The sequence below is a fragment of the Botrytis cinerea genome, chromosome 15, assembly GCF_000143535.2.
Source record: "Botrytis cinerea B05.10 chromosome 15, complete sequence".
Lineage (NCBI taxonomy): Eukaryota > Fungi > Ascomycota > Leotiomycetes > Helotiales > Sclerotiniaceae > Botrytis > Botrytis cinerea.
Window position 1 is genome coordinate 850,740 of NC_037324.1, and position 18,979 is coordinate 869,718.

Consider the following 18,979-nt stretch of genomic DNA (forward strand, 5'->3'; position numbering starts at 1 on the left):
GCCCCTTTCCTTTTTATAGGAAAGGGTGTTCTGAAGCAGAACTGAGCAATCCCACACAACAAGATACCCAAATTATATCCACGTGACACTTGGGATAACGCAGAATTCTTATCTGTGTGGCGGAACGAGACGCAGTTTCTCTAGAGTCCTTTTTTCCGCCAATCAATCGACAACTTTGTAAATGGTCGACACTGCGTGTTGATAGTTGACAAGCTTTTCGATGGACAAATTGCCGACGGGTAACCGGATCAACACGTTTCTGCTATCCGGATATATATTGAAGTTCCTGCGGGGTTGGGGTTAGAGTCGAAGATTCGGACTCGCTTCAATCTCGGGCGGATCATGACCAATGCATCTGTTCACCAGGGTCAAATGCTGAAAGGAAAATTAAAAGCAACACTCCACTTTGGAGATGAGACATGAGCTCGATTAGGTTATTGGAAGTACCGGTCAAGACGATATTTGACTTTTCAACTTGATAAGGAATGACCAGGTAAGAAAGAGCGCATAAATGTGCGAGAAGGTTTGGTGTTCGGCCTTTTAGATACCTCTACATGCCAAAGATTAGCTGACGCGTAAGAGAAATGATGGACTTGGGTATCCTACTTCATACCACTGATAAAGAGACTCCGGGGGCCGGTCGGAGACTTCGATTTTGGCTGATTGAAGTAGTGTTAATTCGTCGAGTATTGCGGAAGTGTGTAAATACACAGGTCTGTAGTGAACCAACCAGCTGTCCACTCAAGCGGGTGCAAAGAACCGCAAATATCGGGATACCGGTATCGTGTGCTGGTGTTGGTGCCGGTTCCGGCTCACTGCGATGATCTCAATCTTTTGTGCACAGTGATCGGTCACGTGTACAAGCGTGGAACAAGTCACGAGATGTGAGTGACGAGAAGCCAGAGACCGCTTGTCAATGGAATCTTTCATGCTGTTCCCTCCGATTGCATATATACACATTTGGGTAGCATCAATTTTTTGATAACGCAGACCAAACAACGGCAAAATTTAATTTTTGTTTGTGATATATGACAGAGATTTTGGGAATAAGATAGGCGAATCGGAGCTCCGGAGTAGGGTCAGGTGATAGTCCTGTCTGTTGTGCTTGGTTCTGAAATAGGAAGACTTTGGGTAAGTCAAAACATCGTTGAGATGTCTCATGCAACTCCGCAACTCCGAGTGGAAATTTCGTTCTGTTGCATTGATTCTTTACCATGAATTTGCCCTCGACAGTCCATTTTCACGTGCTCCGCGTCTCCGGGTGCTTTCGCTGGCTCGCTTCACACGTATGGCCTCCGCATTGACCTATGTAGTATGTCACGTATGTGTACTCGACTCCCGAGATCTTGCAGCATAGATCTCATAAGCCAATCCTTGACCTTGACCTTGTGCTTAGTCCTGTAAGAATACTGCAGCCCTACCTTAGTACAGCCCTTTCCAGCCTCTAACCAGGTTGGTTCTAGTTCCATATATCTTTCATTTTCTATACGTTACCGGTTCTGTCGAGTTGGTAGCAGTTGCAATAGGGTTATTGTTTTCCTTTCCCACACGCAACATGAGGCTGTGTCAATGGTAGGTCTTTGATAGGCCTAGAAATTGCCATTCTTCGCCATTCACACTCATATAGTGTGCATTAAATTGATCCCAGCCCAGCCCCTGGCGATTTTACCAACTTTTGGGGAATCACTTGCCATTTTTCATTCTTTTTCCGCTGTGCAAACTAGGAATCTCAAAAGGACAAAGGGTGACGGGCCCAAGACAAAGCTGGTTCTCAACCCAAAAGTTTCAAGGACACAAGCCTTTTGTGAGAGCAATTGATCGATTCTTAAGCGGGATGTTGCGTCATTACATTTCTTTTTGAGCGACATTGTTTTTATGATGGGAAAAAAAGCGATCTACGCTTATATATCTACGTTTGTACTGAAATGAAATGAAAAAACGAAAAATAGGGGGATCTGAGCCTTGATTCCTGTCTCTGGTGTGCATTTCATACTCGGCATGGCTAACCGATTGGGGATCCTTATCCAACGGGATATAACCAACCGGAGAAGCGCGCCATATCCCTAATTGTCTAAACCTCCCATGGTTAGTAACATACTTCCCGACTCACTGTTGGCCGAAAATCTCGGGATCAATACAATCTTGTATAAGTCTGTTCTTAATTACCACCACGATACAAGAGATAGATATTAGATGAGATTAATGGTATTTTAAAAGTAAGGAAAAAAAGGGAATGACACGTAACTTTGTTATATATAGGTAAATATGACTAAGTGTTTACTACACTAATGAATCTGTGATGGTATTTCTTTCTTTCCTTCAAATAAACGAGACCACATGCAAAAGTTTCTTCTTTTCAATATCGAATATAATAGTATCAATTATTTAGTTACTATCATCAGTGAGTGCATGGACTGACGGAATACTTCTCAACTTTCGATATTTCTGAAAATTTCATGCTTTGATTGTTTGATATTAGAACCTATCTTGTTCAATTTTTTAACTTATTACAACAGTTCCTAAGATATATTTCAAAAATGTTTCCAAGTCTATCTTTACAGTGTTTCATCAGTCTGTACACCCACTGGTGGATATTGCGACAAGTATAAAACTACAACAGTGATAGAAGTCTTTACACATCGAGATCCCTAATCTACATCGAGCACAATGCTCATCTAAGGTTTGACTCAATAATCAAATCTGATCTAGCCGTTGATTAGATATGTATTGGCTCCAAGTTCGTTAACTGATATAACTCCAACACAGGTTGCTTCTAGAAATCAATCGGACCAGCAGAATTGCTAGTCTCCAAACACACAAACCAACGTCGCTTATCAAGCTCGAATCTTCGCGAGGCACCACTCCCAGAAGTCCAGTGGCCAATTTATGCGAATCATTGTATGATGTTATAATCTTCCTATTTGAGCAAACATTTTCAATGCGTTTATCAATACAAGAGAGTTTGTCAATTACGCCAAAGGCTCCGTATCGTTGTGACGAGGGTTTGGCAAAGGAGAAGGGCCAGCAAATACGGGTTACAGACCTGACTATATTGGCCTGGGAACATTTGGTTCGATTCGATTCTAAAGTTAGAAATGATAAAATCGTATAGATCACGACAATAAGACAGTCAATGTGTAAGTTTAAACTTTAGATTTCGTGTTTGCTTTTGAAATTATGATTATGTACTCTCATTCCGAGGCTCCATACGAAAGACAGCGGGATATATCTCTTAACTCTCCCTTCTAATGAAAGCCTAAAAGAAACCTCTAGGTTCTTCCTGTCTCTGTTCATTCACTCGCTCCCGCCCGAGTCCAAAATCTTGTTCTTCCTCTCTCGAAAATAGCTTATACGCTCCACTATCCCCATTTCCAACTGGGCGATATGGTACGGGCATATCTATTTGCAACGGTATTTGCAATAGTTCTCCATTTGTCGCTCGACTATAATGAGATCCCGTAGTTGCTGAAGTGAAAGATCTTCTAGAGGTTCTGTATTCCAAATCTCGAGATTGGGTTGGAAGGAGTGGTGGTGAAGGTAGACGAGGAGGAGCTCTGGGGTTGCTGAAGCTCGAAGGAAGGGGTGGGGGGATATCTGGGTTCGTGCTCATATCCCTAGTATTCACGAATTCTCTATCCCCTGAACTCCTTCCCAAGTCTCCACGTGGTCGTCCTCTTCCCATCGTACCACCTTCTAGGTACATTCCACCTCCAAGCGCTCCATCAAATTCCCTTGAGACCCTATCATCTTCTTTCAGGTGTGCAGTATGTGCTTTGTCCTTCAATCCTTTAAGTTTCTCGGAGACTGTTACGAATACCCCTATACTTGCATTTCTATTTCCATCTTCACCCATTTTGCCCATTTTCTCGCTAGCGCCCCTCTCAGATTCAGATCCTCGTCTTTTCCCATCTCGTAACTGAATGCCTGACTTCTTAGCCCGTCTTCGTTTTCTGAAACAAACTATCACTATTCCCAACATCACGATAGCAGCCACAGCACTGGATCCAGCAATAATTGCGGTCATGTTAGGGGATTTCAGAAAATTTGACACAGTGGATTGAATATTCTGGCTATCGGTTTGGTTTTGGGCCTTATTTGAGGCTTGAGAATTCTCAACTGAAGTTGAGCTTGTTCCTCCATTTTGACCTTGGTCTTCATTGGAACTTGAAGAAGCAGAAGGTTGAGGATTGGCATCCCAAAGGCTAGAGGATGATAACGGTTGACTATTTTGATTTTGATATACACTTCCGCTCCGGGTTGCTTCGAGAGAATTAGATGGTTGATTTTGTGATGTTGTTTGTGTAATAAGAACTACCGATGTCGAAGATATTGCTGGAGCTGCTGACGAAAATACTATGGTGGAAGTTGGAAGTTGATTGGATGTGACAATTTGCACAGAAACGGAAACGGAAATGGAAGTTCTGACGACTGTCTGGGTTGCAGAAGATATCTGAGTTTGAACTTGGGTCGCAGTCTCAGTCTGAGTGCGTGTAGTTGTGGATTGAGATGATCTTTGTGGCTGGGAATCTGTATTTGAGTTGGCGGTGGTGGCTGAATTGAGAGAGTTCTCTGTAAAAATTGTTCCTTTGCCTAATGTGAAGACCTTGCTTGGCGTCGAACAGCATTCGAAACCTCGACCTTCATCGCAACAGAATTGTCCTAGTGACGGGTCACCACATGGTAATACTACCCCAGTATCGCCAACTGTATTACATATTAGCAACTAGACCTTTTTACTGTCTTCATATGCCAAGTGTTGGAAACTTACCACTTTGGCAAATATTCGGGCAAGAAGCCGATCGGAACGTGGGATCTGTACACGATCCACTGGAGAATCTATTCGGATCGTTCTTTGAAACGCACAGTTTATTAGTAGAGCAATACTCATCGGATCCACAACATCGACTTGCGCTATCATTGCTAAAGCAAGGCATTCCGTTGGGGTCACAAGATCCATTTGATGAAAAACACTGCCCAGACCCCCCAGTATTAGTTAACTGAGGCTGGAGTCCTTGGTTCTGTGAAGCTTGAGATTGTTGAGCTTGAGGCTGTTGACCTTGTTGAATTTGTCCTTGATTCTGCAATGATTGAGATTGCTGAGCTTGAGGCTGCTCTCTTCGTCCTTGGCTCCCTGTTGATTGGCTTTGGTAAATCCGAGTTGAGGACTGACACTGTGATTGCTGGCCTTGCATTTTTTGATTCTGGTTCTGGCATTGCTGAACTTGTGCCTGTTCTTGATTCAAGACTTGAATTCCATTTTGCATAAAGCGATGCCCAACAACATCATCTGATAAAGCTACCGGTGCCTGTGCCAGCAAGGCTATCGCCAATGCCGTAATCTGTCGAATTAACATTGATAGTCTTTGAAATAATGTATGTATGGATTCACAAACAATAGCAATAGAAATTATGAAGAGAGCCAGCCCTTGAGAATGTTGAGTCTCGGGCCCTTGTGTCTAATATTGATGTATTCATTCCCTAGATTTTAAGTTCGACCAGTAAAAGCCACAAAAACATACCCGTACCCCTGGTTTCCATTTTTGATATGTTAATCTAGATGAGGAGCAGCTTGCGGGAGGTTTTGTCAAGAAGGGAAAATAACCAAGGATTTGGTTGTAATTTGAATAGCACTAACCAATCCATTGGTGTTACCGCCAAAAATAGTATCCTTCCATTCGACGATTTAGATTTTGCATTTGAAAAAAAACGCTTGCAAAGTTACAAGACAGTCTACATAAAGAAATAGGTTGAAACAGACCAGCTCGACAATTGAAAGTGCTTGGTAAATGAAACAAAGGTCACAAATTTCTCGAAGACGAAACAGCTGCACGGTCTTTTTACCATGCTGTAAATCCGGGGCCCAATGATAGCAAAGACAATAAGCAGAGGGATGAGATTTGATACTTTCTTGGGCTAGACTTAGCCTTAAGGAATCTTTCAATAGAAGGTAATTGAATCCGATGAATGTAATAAGACCACAAGTTGTGCAAGATATGTGGTTGTTGTCCTCTTCACCAAGAGATGTGCCGTCGGTACTCTACCGGAGCCTTAGCACAACGCACAGAACTTTTTCATATATCGAGATATATCAACAGTCTAACTGATTGGATAACCACATCGACCTATTTTCAGATAAATAACTCAAGTGTCCTCTAACTTTCAGATAGATGTCTCCAGCCCTGCCAAGACTTCTTCAAACCCAAGTTGTCCACCTTCTTGTACGCTCGGACTACTCGGATTCTAGTGGATCCTCTAGAATGTTGTTTTAGACCAGTGCCCCAATTGTCGATTAGGTAGAAAGATTCTCTAGCTGCTAGGACATACTGTATGGAAAATTGCCGAAAACTATCTAGTTTCAGCTGAATTTTCCATTCCAAACTTTAAGTAATTAGACGAATGCCGTCATCTCTATTCACGTGTAGCAAGCCAATCAATGATCCAGCCTTTGCATCCGAAGCCGCAGATATTCACCGAGTGACTTATAAATAACAGATCTTACCTGGTCAAGCTATGAATACCCAAAACGGCGGCTGTCAAATATTCGAACAAATTTTGCCGGAAGCTGCTTCATCGCCGCATTGAGAGAGAGTTACTGCCAGGTTAGCATTAGAATTGAAAGCAGATGTGATGTTAAATACGTGCAAGACACAAGATATTCTACCACCAAGTAGATAAATGGTCAAGTGAGCGAAATTTTGATTCAATATTTCTCTTCTCATATCACGGGCCTTAAGCGCAAACGCAGTCATATCCCAACAGTAGTATTAAGTTTCTCAGTACTTCCAATTGAGAGAAACATGTATCGTAGCTCCAAATCTCCACCTTATTCCCTGTTCTCCCCAGGCATAAATGGGCAGCCCGTGGAGGCCACCGCAGCCTCTGGCTGTTCAGCCGCGTACCCTTCGCCGTGTAGTAATGTTGTTAGATCGTCCTTGCTCCCTTTAGGCAACTCAATTTTCTTGACATCACTTTTGTTCGCTATCTGTCTAAACATCTCGAGGGGGTCGTAGAAGATCTCTACAGCTTGGAGACGTACTGCTGAGTCGACTTTCGCTATTCCAACACCTTGAATGTCGATTGTTCCGCCATGCGAGGTAATGGTCACTTTTTCGCCTTTGCTAATGAAGGTCAACGTAGGGCAGGGGAAAGATGTGAAGGTAGGAGGAGATGGGTGTACGTACTCATTAACTCCAACATAATCGTTCTTCATAATACCCCAATGTCTCCATTTGAAACTAACGGTTGGTGGCCCACTGTATACCTCTAACACCTCCCACGCGAAGGTTGGCATCATCCTTTTGAATGTCTTGTGGCTGCTTGAAAAATCGGATTTTTCCGGAGAATAGTATTCGTTCGATGGAATAATAGCATTATAAGTGCCCACTTTTAACATATATTCGCCTGTAATGGGTGCAGAGCCATTGACAGAGAATGTGAAATTGGGATGATCGACGGTGCGCCAGTCAGACATGTCAGTTTTGAAAGAGGCTTCTACCTCCCAGTTCTTGACGAGATTTTCGACAAGAGAGGGCAGGGATGCAGCCGTGTGACTTTGTGTTTTGGCTATGAAAAGTTAAATAATGTCACTTTTTGTAGACGATGATCTGCTTATAGAATTTACACACTCTGTGCCCAGAATCTTCTTGTATTTGTGTAGTCTGGAGGCTGATTGTATCGCCATTTAGCATCAACATCCTTCATTACTGCATTGGGGTCGAGAAGGTAATCTGGTAACCCGGTTGCGTCTGCAGGTGGTGTTTCTACGTGAGCCGAAGCCATTTTCTCTGCTAGAGCCAGATGTCGATAAAGAAGAAAAGGGAGTCAATCGACAAAATTATTTTGTCTATTGTATATCAGATGCACTATTTATATTCTCGAACAATCTTACCCCCACACAAACATTGAAGAATAGTCCGAACAGTCTGCGAATAAACAGGCAGCATCTCTAAAACTTTCAAACGTCAGGCAAGATCTCAACCGATAGGCTCATCGTCAATTCTTGCTCCTTGCATATCGCTCGCATGCTACTTGGCGTATCAGTAGGCTCAATAATCCGCTGGTCCGTCAAAATGGTCGCTGCAGTGGCTGCACTACCAAATTCAGCTTACTCTTGCCAAAGTATCTACAAACTTATTGGCCTAGATAAACGCCTCATATGCTGACTTCGTGGTCCTTGGCCCGAGAATCGACTGTATCCTTATTGCTTGGAGACAAAGGTCCCCTCACCCAAAATATAGAATTCTCAATGATGGCTGACACACAAATCGCTCACCGATAATGAAAAGAAAAGATTCATGCAGCGACGCGTAGACAGCTGCAAAATCTAAGTATTCGCTTCCAGCCTTGAGCCAAACATACTGGGCCGACCAGATTGTGGAATGCTTGCCAATGGTAACGTAGCACGGCATTGAAGCACGAATAACTGTATTCGTCGTGAACACCGACATTTCAGATCATTAATTGTCCAAGAACAGAGATAGTAAACGAACACGCAGCTTATTCCGACCTTCTCAGTTGCATAACCCTTAACTTTGATATGCTTCTGCAAACAATTTCAATTCATTGAAGTGGGTGTAAAGGGGGTGCAAAGGGGGTGCAAAGGGGGTGTGTGTTTTGGAATGATCTGTGATTAATAAATACTCAACTCCCATCAATAGGGCTTGCGATCAGATCATGGCTGAAAGTTCTGTGAGGGCGTGGGGAAGTGGTGGCGACACCTTTCACCGCTCGGCAATATATTTATCATTCTTGAAGTGATACCATTCCATACCATACCAATTTAATTGATCAATTTCTCTAATCAACTGAAATATTCTTTCTACAATGGCTAAATCTAAGGGAAAGAGGAAGCAGCAAAACCTGCCTGTTGAGCAAAACGTCAAGAAAGTGAAGACTGCAAGTATTATTACTCCACCTCCGGAGCTTTCGACTGAACCCAAAACTCTCCACGACCTTCTAATCGCCGAAGAAGATATCGAAATATCCGTCGACACCCTCAACATATTAGCGCAGAATCCTGCGCTGATAAAATCGAAGGCATGCAAGGAATTGCGAACTGCGGTTTTCGAATTTCGAAATGCTTGCACCACAGGCTTCAATGCGTCTAGTATGCTATCTATCCACCAGCGTCACTAATTGCGAGCACTAATTTTGGTGTAGTCGACACAAACCCCACGGCTCGTATCAGTGGTGCCCTGGCAGATGAAGGCTATACCGAAGCTAGAATTCTACTTGCGGAGATGCGAATCCGAGGGCAAAAGCCCAAATTAGGTGCGCTCTGCCGATGGGTTCGAGATTTAGACGTTGTCAGTGGATTAGCAGAGCAACTCGACGAAACTGCAGCCAAACGAACGGCGAGAGAGGAGCAATTATTGGTGGTTCTAGATGCGATACTTCGAGTCACCGGCCCAGTGGACTATTCGATTGAGGATGGTGTAAACACAAATGGCCCCATTATACCGAGGAAAGCATGGAACTTGAGGGATGAGTCAATACCGCGCAAGCAGACCTACAACTCGGTTTTAGACGGTAGCATATTCAGTCACTTGCCAAAAGACATCAAGTCTCAATTCCGGGTCATAGAAACAACACCAGGATTGGACCGCAAGCCAGCAAATCTCCATCCGGCGATCCTCTGGGCATCACAGGACAATGCTATTGCCTTTTCTAATACTCCTCCAAAGACAACTCATCATGCACATCCAATTGTGCCAAATTTACATCTACTCAAGGATGTTCTGAGTCCAGAAGAATGCATTCGAATCATCGCTGCTGGTGAGACAGTGGGATTTACACCAGATGCTCCAATACGCGAGGAAGGTGAGGAGAATAGCATTCTGGCTCACAACTTTTATTGGGTTGCGGATAATGCTTTCTGCGACGGAGTGTGGAATAGAGTTAAAGAATTCGTTCCAACGCAAGTCAATGGAAAACAGGTAAGAGGTTTGAACAGAAGATTTCGTGTATACCGCTACGTTCCTGGTGCGGAATATCGTGCCCATATTGGTAAGTAGCCCCCCTTCTCATAAGTTCCATCTTACTAATGATGCAGATGGTGCTTGGCCCCCCTCCGGTATTGATCCCACGACTGATAAATATATCTATGACTCCTCTCCACCTGAAGCAAAGCAGTCTTCTCTATTCACATTCTTGATATATCTAAACGATGAGTTTGACGCTGGAGAAACGACTTATTTCCTCCCAAGCGCCAAAGAAGGTAGCATGAACGCGTATTCAATCAAGCCGATTCAAGGTAGTGTGGCAATGTTTCCACATGGTGAAACTGAGGGAAGTCTACTTCACGAAGGCACCGGTGTTAAACGAAGCTCGAATGCTACTGCAAAGTACGTCATTCGAACCGACGTTTTGTACGATGTCAATAGCAGATGAGAAGATTTATTTGCAGACCCGCAAGTATCATAACAAAAAGCTCGGAACATATTAATTTTCAACGAAAACTTTGTTCACGTGCCAATACCATCTCCCCCAATAAGCTCAGTGCAATACAAGAGAAGTAAGAGTGCCAAATAAACCCAGACGCTTTATTGCGTCAAAGTATGGTCTTTTTGTTTCTGTTAGTAAGTACCGAACGGGGATTCGGACCGGGAGTAAAGTGGTGGTTTGTGGGGAATTTATGCTAAAGTCAAATCCTGTACCCCATGGGGCTTGCTAGCCGGTATAAACCAATGACATACATCCAACTTCTGTATTTAAAGTGCTTGTTTCTTCGGAATGCGTCGATACATGCTTGGTGAAAGGCAGATCGGATTTTACACCCAATGTCAGGTCCACTGCTCGAAGTACAGTGGGCTCTTGGTGTTGTTAGTTCATCATCGCCATGGATGACTTGAGTCATCTGCCACCCTGCGAGACTCGGACATTCTCGCCGTATCTCAGGTTGTTTACCAAGGGATCATTGCCGATGAAAATCACTTTTCCAAATTGCATGACCAGCCGTTATTCCGCAGTGACTTCAAATCCCTGATTCCACGTCAAAGCTTGAGTGCGAACATGAGTATATAGTAGTGATTCATTCCTTATGTCTACCATTCCTATGCCCCAATCCTGTTCTTTCATGCATTTTATCTTTCCATACAAATAAAATGTATTTTTCCTCTTTTGTCCTTCTGGCATTGTCCACCCCCATCCACGCCGCAGCAGGTGATGGAGATTGGAATGCTGCATATACCAAAGCTAAAACAACTTTGGCCAAACTCACGAATGCAAATAAAGTCACGCTAGTTACAGGCGTTGGATGGGAGAAGGGGCCATGCGTTGGCAATACCGCTGCTATTCCTTCGATTGGATGGCCGGCTTTCTGTTTACAGGATGGTCCTTTGGGGTATGTAATTTTCTGTGAATTCTGGAAAAAGGGACTGGCCACTGAAGAGAGATGATGGTTAATGTTGTTGATATTGATGTGAGGTAGAGTTCGATATGCTCAAAAAGTAACGGCGTTTCCTGCGGGGATTACTACAGGTAGCACTTGGGATACAGAGCTGATGTATGCGAGGGGTAATGCTCTAGGTATGATGGAATCTATCTTATGACTATTTTGATTGAGACGAAAATGTCGACGGATGAAAGCTCATTCTACATGATAGGAGCCGAAGCCAAAGCACTCGGTGTTCATAATCAGTTAGGTCCTGTGGCTGGACCTTTGGGGAAAATTCCAGTGGTTTGTAGCTCGCTATATCCCACTCCTCGGTGTATTGTCTGAGGAAATACTGATATTTGAACAGGCGGGGAGGAATTGGGAAGGATTTAGCAATGATCCTTATCTTTCTGGTGTTGCCATGGCGAATGTAAGACTTCATTTTGTCACCTTTTACAAATTTGTCGAGAGATTAGAATGGCACACGTTGATGTTTACTCATAGACGGTAGAGGGCATGCAAGCAGCAGGTGTCCAAGCATGCGCGAAGCATTACCGTAAGTGATTGCATATTCATGGATACCCGCTATCTAACCAGATCTCCTAGTTGGGAATGAACAGGAATTCAATCGAGGAACAATGAGTTCGAATATTGTCGATAGAGTTAATCACGAGGTGCGTGTCAACTTAGTATCACAAATCAAGTGTGATTCTTACAGTGATATAGTTATATCTTTGGCCCTTTGCCGAAGCAGTCAAGGCAAACGTCGCGTCAGTAATGTGTTCATACAACAGATTTAACAGCACGTACGCTTGTGAAAATCAAGCTTTACTTACAGGACTATTGAAAAACGAGTTGGATTTTCAAGGCTACGTTGTTAGTGGTATGTATCGAATCGAACCATGTCTAAGGTACTATCGTGTCGATAAATCCTGACAAGTGTATAGACTGGGCAGCGCAGAAAACTACAACAGGCAGCGCAAATGCAGGAATGGATATGGCTATGCCAGGAGATAATTTTGGCGACAATAATTTTATATGGGGAACTAATCTTCTGAATGCCGTTACTGCGTAAGTCTACACAATACCTTCACCAAAATGTATACTTATACATTTCATCTAACAATTCCACAGTGGTACTGTTCCCCAAACCCGTCTTGATGACATGGCAACTCGTATTCTAGCCGCCTGGTATTTTCTCGCCCAAGATACAAACTATCCTGCTGTGACCGGCTGGACTTCCTGGAATGGCGGAGTCGGCGGACCTAATGTTTCTTCAACCCATAATACCGTTGCACGAGCCATTGCTCGCGATGGGATTGTTCTATTGAAGAATACCAATAATGCACTGCCGCTTAAGAAACCGGTTAGTTTGGCATTGATTGGTCAAGATGCTATTGTAAATCCAGCTGGGGCGAATGCATGTATCGATAGAGGTTGTGATGTTGGAACTTTAGCTATGGTGGGTTATACAGTTTTCTTTTCTCGATGTGTTACCGTCGTTGATTCCGAAAGAAATGAATCTAACTGTGACATGTAGGGTTGGGGCTCCGGAACAGCCGACTTCCCATATTTAGTTGCGCCATATGATGCACTAAAAGTCAAGGCTGCTGCAGATGGCACGACCTTAACTCTTTCAAATACAGATTCGACATCAACAGGAGCTTCAGTAGCAAGTGCTGCTGCGACAGCTATCGTGTTTATCAATTCAGACGCAGGCGAGGAATATATCACTGTATGTTTCCAAGATGCATTCCAGCCCTCTTTTACTCACCCTCAAAACAGGTCGAAGGAGCAAAAGGCGACCGCATAAATCTCGATCCTTGGCACTCGGGCAACGCACTCGTCGCCGCGGTCGCCGCCGTCAACAAAAACACAATCGTCGTAATCCATAGCGTCGGCCCCCTGATTCTCGAAAGCATCCTCGCTCTCCCCAACGTCATCGCCATCGTCTGGGCCGGTCTCCCGGGTCAAGAATCCGGAAACGCGCTCGTGGATATCCTATACGGTTCTGTGTCTCCGTCGGGAAAACTCCCTTACACCATCGCGAAGACGCAAGCAGATTATGGTACCGCGATTGCGAGTGGCGATGATAGTTATGCCGAGGGATTGTTTATCGATTACAGACATTTCGATCAGAGTTCTATTGTGCCGCGTTATGAATTCGGGTTCGGGTTGAGTTATACTACATTTTCATATTCCAATCTCGTTCTCTCGTCCATTTCTACAACCCCTGGAAATAGCGGCATTCTGCCCGGAGGGAAAGCCAATCTCTACGACTCCATCGCTACCGTCTCCGTATCGGTCACAAACAACGGTACCATCCCCGGCGCAGAAGTAGCACAGCTGTACATTGGATTCCCAAACTCCATCCCAAACACCCCCCCGAAACAACTCCGCGGGTTCAAAAAAGTCAATCTCGCAGCCGGCGTCGCAAACAGCATCACATTTTCGCTGCGAAGGAAAGATTTAAGTTACTGGGACACGACGACTCAATCGTGGATTTTACCTTCTGGAACTTTTAACGTATATGTAGGAAGTAGTAGTCGCGATATTCGCTTAAGTGGAACCTTTTTGAGTTCTGGCGCGGGCTCTGGATCTCCTTCTTCTACTTCTTCTTCTTCCATTTCGTCAAGTACGATGACTTCTTTATCGTCTACGTCTCTCACAACGTCGATATCGGTGCCGACTCTCACGACGAAAACTAGCACGACTAGTATCGCCAGCGCAACGACTTCTGCGACTGGGGCTCTGCAAACTCTCTATGGACAGTGCGGAGGAAATGGATATACTGGACCGACGGTGTGTGCAAGCGGGAGTTGTAAAGTCAGTAATGCGTATTATAGTGAGTAGATTTTTTTCTCCCCCTGGGTGTTTTAGAGAGGAGAGAGAGATACTTGGGGGGTTGGGCACTGATGTGAGAAAATAGGTCAATGTTTACCTTGATGATGGTTGGAAGTTTGGGGTGAAGGGAGAGAAGGAGAAGAGGAAGAGGAAGAGGAAGAGGGGGTGGAATGGAGATGGGGATGGGGATGGGGATGGGGAAGATGTGGGTTTGGGTTTGAGTTTGAGGAGATGGAGTGCCTATCTATTTAGTGATATATTAAAAGAGCTGAGAATATAATATAATATATATATTCCCACATTATCCACAGCCAGCTCCCCAAAGAAAAAAAAAATACGTATACGAGATGGGTCTTTCCAATACCATTTTCTCCTTCCGTCATTCTATCATTCCATGCATCCATTCTCCTCTCCTCTCCCGCACGCACGCAATCCACAAACTCCAACCCCCCAGTACTTCAACAACTCTTCCCGCGTCTCTTTTCCTAATCATTCCAATATGATTCTCTCGAGCTGCTTCGCTTGAGCTCGATTCTAATTCTATTAACTTGTTATTGAATTAATCTTCTCTCTTTGACGATTGTTTTAGGATGAGGATGAGGATGAGGATGAGGATGAGGATAAGTATATATTCACCTTATTGTTTTTTTTTTCTGAATCTACTTATATCATCATCATCATCATAATCATTATTATTATCCCTTTCTTCCCTCATACTTTATACATCATCCCATAATCCCATCCAGCCATCCATCCAGCCAGCCAGCCAGTCAATTTCAATCCCCACTCCTCCTCCTATTCCCAGTCCTAGTTCTAAACCACCAATTCCCAATTCCCACTTCCCAACAAACAAATATTCTCCTCTCCTCTTCTCTCCTCTCCTCTCCTCTCCTCTCCTCCCCTCCCCTCCCCACCCCCCAAAAATACTCTCCCTCCCTCCCTCCACCCAGACCCCAATCCACCAATTACCCAGTTCTTAGTTCACCCCTCGCCAATCTCCCCCTAACCCTTTTACCACTTACCATTTACCATTTACCATTTACCACCTACCAATTACCCTTCACCCATTTCCCATTTACCACCTACCGTTCACATCTCAACAATCTAACCCTTACTCCCCAACTCCCCAATTTCTCAATTCTCAAAATCAAAGCCTCACATCAACCTCACATCAAAACCCCAGGAACCAACTCTTCATTTCAAAATCTGCAAAGACCATCATCATTATTATCATTTAATTATTCATTTCGCATTACCATCATACATCACTATCACTAAAGAACTCCCCTTAAAAAAAAGAATAAAAAAGAGAAGCGTAAAATATTTATGTTGGGGTATCGGAAAAAGATATATACTCCATGACGCCGTAACTATTCGATACCATTTTATCTCTTCCGATGAATTAGAGTTGTTTTGGGGTTTGTCCTATGCGCCCATTATATGCCCTGGGGTTGATTTGGTATGTGATGAACTCCTTCGTCGAATACCGCGTCGTGTCTACCATTGGTGATATTAGATTGTTGAGTCAGAGATATCTATCCCTATTAAAATACTTGTACTTCGTGCCTGATTATACCCCAAGAATCTACGACGGATATTGCTTGTCAGCCCTTGAAATTGTGTCTTTCTTTTTCGTTGTTTTTCTTTCCAGGAATTGTGATCATATCCATTGTTGAATCGTCCATCACATCATCTTGCTCCTCGAGGACTACTATATAACACACTACTATCGTGCGATATAAGATTCGAAAGATCCATCGAGTTTTGAGTACCATCACTCCTAACCATACTTGCACCATGACCTCCATGATTTCCAAGAGGAAGACTTTCAGCTTCACTTTCCTCCTCACTGCTATCCAATTCATCTTCCGTATCTGTATGTTCATATCCTTCGTCGCCTTCGGGAATATCATCATCAAGATCCACTTCCATGTCTTCATCTTGATTATCTTCTTCGTGCTCATGAACTAGATCTTCCTCTTGTAGCATTTGCGATTGCTCTTCTTCGGCAATGGTAGAAGCGCCATCATCTTCTAGCATTGATCCTCTGGGGGGCCCGAGACGTGTTATCGCATCTCTGTAAGCTTCATCCGTCATGCGAGAAGCTGTGAGTGCTCTAGGAACATCCTCGAGATCGTTTTCTTCATCTTCATCTTCATCATCTTCACTCGCATCGGATGAATCACTGGGTCCCATTCCCGTCTCATCCGCATCAGGAATCTCATCATCAAGATCCACCACCCCATCCATCTCACCCTCCATATCGTCAGCCGGTATCATTGCCTCCGTCTCCGCCTGTTCCGCTTCGGCAAGTTCTTGTGCCAATTGTTCTCGTCTCATTGCTTCTTGATGTTCTTCCATTTCTCTTTTCTCTTCTCTCAATTGATGTAACGATTTTGCTACTCCCGGAGGCTTAATCCAGGAACTTCCCCAGTTTTGTACATTTTGCTTTCTCCTCTCGATGTATTCTTCATCTAAGCGTAATCGTGCTAGAGGTGTTCTATTACTGGCTTGTTGACGACGCGAGCCGTGGTTTTGGTTTGATGTAACATGGAGAGCGGTATGATCAAATGTATTGTTTGTGGGTTCTATGTGCTGGGGAATGTTGCTATGAGATGATGTGTACCAAAGATTGTAGGACTGTGGTGTATGAGTTAGTTATGACTTTCAGGTAAACAAAGCTTGTGGACTATGGACTATGTACGCACGTCTGTCGGGGCAAGGTTTGGAAGGGAAAACATGACTGTAATGATTTTGTGCTTGGAAAACGCGACAACGAGCAAGGAGTTATATAGCGTTGGCAATCCGTACTATGATGTTGAAATGGTGGTGCTCATGGAGGAATTCTAGAATTGTTGTACCAAACTCGATAGCCTGCCTGCCTGCCTCTTCTTTCCTTTGTCTTTGAACCTTAGCCTGAGACTAATTCAACAGCCTTGCGGGACAGTTGCGAGCAGACTCAGCCTCGGCTGGGCGGTGAAATGTGCTACGGCAGAATTAAAAAGATTCCCCAACCATGTTCTGTTGGAATTTGTCGAGGTTTTTCTCACGTGTTCAGCAAAATGACTTTTGGAGTTGTATTACTGTGTGTGTACTTTCGTCTACTTGCTTGATATAGCTATGAATCTTTTGAAAAGATCTATGCAATATATCATATAGAGATCTGTTTTCTATTTCTCTCTTGTATTCACCAAAATGACTTCTGAAGTCGTATTACTGTGTGTGTACTTTCGTCTACTTGCTTGATGTAACTATGAATCTTTTGAAAAGATCTATGCAACACATCATATAGAGACCTCTTTTCTATTTGGGCTTGTTTCCCCGTAGTCTCCTAAAGGGCCAACCAAATTTTCTCTTGCTTCTATGTTCTCACTTCTTAGAACGCAAGAACTATCGATCTTCTCACAGCTTCTTGATCAGAGCGTACCCAGTCTGGATTTGTACACAGGAGCAGGCTCGGCAGGCCATTTGAAGTTATCCTGACAGATACCGGCACGAGTTGCTATGATTTTGCTGTCCTCTGTTGAATGTACAAACCCCCTGGTCGATATATATAAAACATTGCTGAATCGTTAAATGAAAATCATATTCTAGCCTCGTCTTGCGTCCCCGGTCTCTCCCGACATTCAAAGCAAACCCCATGGCAGCAATATTGTTCTGACAACTACCTACCCAGGTGTCTCCATAATCCTCTTGACCGCCATCTTCTCCAGTGATGCGATCGGAGGACAATTTACTCGTATTGTACACAATGTATTGAATTACTTTTTCTGCCAGCCCAAGATCTCGTGCTGCATGCATCGGTCGGATCCGGGAAATCCTCTTTCGTGGCCTGTTCTCTTCCTCCTTCTTCTCATAGACTGTTCGACCAGAGTTGCACATCCACAAGCGACTTGCATGAGGAAAAACGTCAGATTTGCTTGTCTACTACTACAACTCTGCAATGCTGCATGCACTTGAAGGTGGGATATTTCCTTCATAGCTGTGTGAGCAGGGGCTGGGGGACATACCCCTCACTCAGTCAATCTCAATGGTAATCTGCCTATCTGAAGCTCGTAATTGGTCGGACCTCCAGACGTTCATGTTCCTGTGTGTAATTTTTGAATTTTTTCTTGTATCGCGGGGATCCTTGCCGCCGCCACCAATGGGAATCAAGTCAAAAATCGATCTTCTCCCCTCAAGCTGTCCTCAATCTCATCCCATATCTCACGCTGAATGAGGTTCATCGTATGCCTATCCTGGCGTGGCTCCTTTCTTCTAAACATGTTAGAGTACCTCCGGATGCTGGTTCTGGTCCAATGATTTGCCCAACATAGGCAATGTTACCCATAAAATCTTCCTATATACTGACCAAACTTCACTCGAGCGACATCGGCAGAAATGTTAAGTGATGATTGAGGGTCGAGTTCCATGAAGTTGTTCTCGGTGAGATATCTCATTGGTCGATTAGAGACCTGGCCAATTCACGCCATGCAAAGATCCTTGACCTTGTCGATGCATCCAAGTGTGGGGGAAATAAACGTATCGGTTGTTCAATCCATAGGAGTGGGAGAAATGGTCAGCATGGGTCTGAAGAGCTCAACCCACGTAATATTTTTTATATGTCTGATTTTGGACAGCAATGTGTTAGTTAGGTCCTGTACTACGAGTGCGTGCGAGGGATTGGAATGTGCGAAGTATAGGTCTATTTTGTTGGGGACGAGATACATGAATGCTTTGAGGTAAGGCGAGTGAAACAAGATGGCTGTAAAAAGATTGAAA

At 43.9% G+C, this 18,979-nt stretch overlaps 5 protein-coding genes across 5 annotated transcripts; 2 read left to right on the plus strand and 3 right to left on the minus strand.

Moving 5' to 3' along the window:
- Positions 1-3,143: 3,143 nt before the first annotated feature.
- BCIN_15g02410 (hypothetical protein) lies at positions 3,144-5,444 on the minus strand. The gene is made up of 2 exons (XM_024697483.1): positions 4,769-5,444; positions 3,144-4,704 (listed from the first exon to the last, which is right to left on the minus strand). The coding sequence occupies exons 1-2, from the start codon at positions 5,352-5,354 to the stop codon at positions 3,257-3,259; spliced, it is 2,034 nt and encodes a 677-aa protein (XP_024553299.1). The 5' UTR covers positions 5,355-5,444; the 3' UTR covers positions 3,144-3,256.
- A 1,240-nt stretch (positions 5,445-6,684) lies between these two features.
- BCIN_15g02420 (hypothetical protein) lies at positions 6,685-8,350 on the minus strand. The gene is made up of 3 exons (XM_001547377.2): positions 7,626-8,350; positions 7,182-7,563; positions 6,685-7,118 (listed from the first exon to the last, which is right to left on the minus strand). Exons 1-3 carry the CDS (start codon positions 7,777-7,779, stop codon positions 6,824-6,826), a joined length of 831 nt encoding a protein of 276 aa, XP_001547427.1. The 5' UTR covers positions 7,780-8,350; the 3' UTR covers positions 6,685-6,823.
- A 306-nt stretch (positions 8,351-8,656) lies between these two features.
- Positions 8,657-10,684, plus strand: BCIN_15g02430 (hypothetical protein). The gene is made up of 3 exons (XM_001547378.2): positions 8,657-9,106; positions 9,160-10,005; positions 10,052-10,684. The coding sequence occupies exons 1-3, from the start codon at positions 8,824-8,826 to the stop codon at positions 10,387-10,389; spliced, it is 1,467 nt and encodes a 488-aa protein (XP_001547428.1). The 5' UTR covers positions 8,657-8,823; the 3' UTR covers positions 10,390-10,684.
- A 298-nt stretch (positions 10,685-10,982) lies between these two features.
- Positions 10,983-14,407, plus strand: BCIN_15g02440 (hypothetical protein). The gene is made up of 12 exons (XM_024697484.1): positions 10,983-11,341; positions 11,429-11,526; positions 11,604-11,677; positions 11,742-11,804; positions 11,879-11,930; positions 11,981-12,048; positions 12,101-12,257; positions 12,322-12,445; positions 12,509-12,836; positions 12,915-13,109; positions 13,160-14,219; positions 14,304-14,407. The coding sequence occupies exons 1-12, from the start codon at positions 11,103-11,105 to the stop codon at positions 14,318-14,320; spliced, it is 2,475 nt and encodes an 824-aa protein (XP_024553300.1). The 5' UTR covers positions 10,983-11,102; the 3' UTR covers positions 14,321-14,407.
- Positions 14,408-15,159: 752 nt separating this feature from the next.
- BCIN_15g02450 (hypothetical protein) lies at positions 15,160-17,147 on the minus strand. The gene is made up of 2 exons (XM_001547380.2): positions 16,927-17,147; positions 15,160-16,858 (listed from the first exon to the last, which is right to left on the minus strand). Exons 1-2 carry the CDS (start codon positions 16,957-16,959, stop codon positions 15,908-15,910), a joined length of 984 nt encoding a protein of 327 aa, XP_001547430.1. The 5' UTR covers positions 16,960-17,147; the 3' UTR covers positions 15,160-15,907.
- Between the last annotated feature and the right edge of the window lie 1,832 nt (positions 17,148-18,979).

Bases quoted from the DNA above. Each gene is read 5' to 3' on its own strand.
- BCIN_15g02410 (XM_024697483.1), bottom strand. From the start codon at position 5,354: ATGTTAATTCGACAGATTACGGCATTGGCGATAGCCTTGCTGGCACAG. The intron at 4,705-4,768 runs GTAAGTTTCCAA...TATGTAATACAG, and splicing joins CCCGAATATTTGCCAAAGTG to TTGGCGATACTGGGGTAGTA.
- BCIN_15g02420 (XM_001547377.2), bottom strand. From the start codon at position 7,779: ATGGCTTCGGCTCACGTAGAAACACCACCTGCAGACGCAACCGGGTTA. The intron at 7,564-7,625 runs GTGTGTAAATTC...AACTTTTCATAG, and splicing joins AAGAAGATTCTGGGCACAGA to CCAAAACACAAAGTCACACG. The intron at 7,119-7,181 runs GTACGTACACCC...GACCTTCATTAG, and splicing joins GATTATGTTGGAGTTAATGA to CAAAGGCGAAAAAGTGACCA.
- BCIN_15g02430 (XM_001547378.2), top strand. From the start codon at position 8,824: ATGGCTAAATCTAAGGGAAAGAGGAAGCAGCAAAACCTGCCTGTTGAG. The intron at 9,107-9,159 runs GTATGCTATCTA...ATTTTGGTGTAG, and splicing joins CACAGGCTTCAATGCGTCTA to TCGACACAAACCCCACGGCT. The intron at 10,006-10,051 runs GTAAGTAGCCCC...CTAATGATGCAG, and splicing joins GGAATATCGTGCCCATATTG to ATGGTGCTTGGCCCCCCTCC.
- BCIN_15g02440 (XM_024697484.1), top strand. From the start codon at position 11,103: ATGTATTTTTCCTCTTTTGTCCTTCTGGCATTGTCCACCCCCATCCAC. The intron at 11,678-11,741 runs GTTTGTAGCTCG...ATATTTGAACAG, and splicing joins CTTTGGGGAAAATTCCAGTG to GCGGGGAGGAATTGGGAAGG. The intron at 13,110-13,159 runs GTATGTTTCCAA...CCCTCAAAACAG, and splicing joins CAGGCGAGGAATATATCACT to GTCGAAGGAGCAAAAGGCGA.
- BCIN_15g02450 (XM_001547380.2), bottom strand. From the start codon at position 16,959: ATGTTTTCCCTTCCAAACCTTGCCCCGACAGAC. The intron at 16,859-16,926 runs GTGCGTACATAG...CATACACCACAG, and splicing joins CAAACCTTGCCCCGACAGAC to TCCTACAATCTTTGGTACAC.